Source organism: Trichechus manatus, unplaced genomic scaffold (genome assembly GCF_000243295.1).
Source record: "Trichechus manatus latirostris isolate Lorelei unplaced genomic scaffold, TriManLat1.0 scaffold00065, whole genome shotgun sequence".
Classification (NCBI taxonomy): domain Eukaryota; kingdom Metazoa; phylum Chordata; class Mammalia; order Sirenia; family Trichechidae; genus Trichechus; species Trichechus manatus.
Genome location: NW_004444001.1, coordinates 1,744,479 through 1,745,930, shown reverse-complemented (window position 1 = coordinate 1,745,930; position 1,452 = coordinate 1,744,479). Strand labels below are relative to the sequence as shown.

At 59.6% G+C, this 1,452-nt stretch overlaps 1 protein-coding gene across 1 annotated transcript in view; it reads right to left on the bottom strand.

Moving 5' to 3' along the window:
* The window catches only part of FGD2 (FYVE, RhoGEF and PH domain containing 2), a 23,970-nt gene that overhangs the window by 1,031 nt on the left and 21,487 nt on the right, over positions 1–1,452 (bottom strand). The window contains exons 15-16 of the mRNA XM_023734111.1: positions 1,025–1,171; positions 248–436 (exon numbers count right to left, since the gene is read on the bottom strand). Of these exons, the coding sequence (XP_023589879.1) occupies positions 248–436; positions 1,025–1,171 (336 nt within the window). The remainder of the gene's footprint in view (positions 1–247; positions 437–1,024; positions 1,172–1,452) is intronic.

The following is a 1,452-nucleotide window of genomic DNA, read 5'->3' as shown; positions in this document are numbered from 1 at the left end:
AGCGTTATTTGCCCCTGAGGCTCCAGGAGGTCCCATCACGTGCCTGTGGTCACAGCTGGCAAGTGGCAGAGCTGCAACTGCACCCCAGCCAGCCTGACCGGTCGTGTGTGTGTGTCTGGGAGGCAGGTGCTGGGAGGGCTTATCACCTATGAGCTGCCTGGGGGATAAACTGGGGCTGGAGAAGAGGCTGACCATGCCCTCAGCAGTCAGGGAAGGGCTAGTCAGGGGCCGGAGGGAAGGGGCCCACTTGAACCTGGGTGCTGAGCTCAGCTGGAATAGGCTGTGTGCTTCTCTCACCTCCCAGGGACAGTGGGATGTCGACCCGGCCTGTGGGGTGTTGGTAACCGATGTCTGGGCTGGTTGGCATTGTATTTGTGGAGCAAAGCTGAACACAGCCGGTGCCCCAGCAGCAGCAAGGGAGCAGCCTGGGGAGTGCCTGCGGAGGTGGGGTGGCTTAGAGAGGCCCCATGTGCAGCAGAAAGCCTGGCTTCTGACTCACTGGCTGACCTCGGGCAAGTCACTTCTCTGGTCCTGGGTCCTACTCCATGGGTAGATGAGGGGTAGGACCAACTGGTCCCTGAATTTCCTTCCAGTTAGAATGGAGCCTCCAGTCTGCCTCTCTCTGGCAGTGGGACCCTGCTCTGGAGCCTCAGTTTCTCCCTCTGTAAAATGGAATCAGTGATACCAACTCTCTCTGCCTCCTGGGATTGTTGGGGCAGGCATGGGGACACGAGCAGGAACCGTCCTGGGGGCCGTGCTATTATTGGATGAGGACACAGAGAAGGGGCAGAAGAACCTGGACGACATGGCTGGAGCCAAATGTTGCACCCATTTGGTGATAGGCCTAGTGCTGTTTGGGCTTGGTGGGGGGTAGTGGAGGGGGCAAAAGAGAGAAGGAGGCAGCAGGGGGGACAGTGTGACCATGTCCGGCTTGTTTCTCAGCACCGGGGACAGTACCAGCGTGTGGCGGGGGCTCTGCACACGTTTGCTGAATGGATGATAGCGGGAGGATGGCTGCCCTCACCTCCAAGATGCCCCGCCTCTTGTCCTCCTTGTCCTCGGCGAGCACGTTTCCGGTGAGGAACGTGTAGCAGTCACAGCAGACTCGGTTGGGCCTGTTGTCATCGTACTTCAGCTTGGCCCGGTAGTCAGAGCATCTGGCACACACCACCTGCGAAGGATGGCCGAGAGGGGGGCGTGGGCCTGAGCGAGGCCTGGGAGGGCTGTGCTTGCACCTGGCCGGGGGCAGGGGTAAGAACAACCAGGGCCGGAAGAGAAAGAAAGCTGCAGCAGAGGCTTGGAGGCAGAGAGGGGGAACCTGGAGGTGGTGCAGTGAGAAAACTCAGACTCTGGGCTCCCCCAGCCCAGACTTTGAGACCTAGCCCTGCTGCAAGTGCCCTAACTTCTCTCCCCTTCAGATTCCTCTTCTGTGAAAGAGATGAGATCATAACT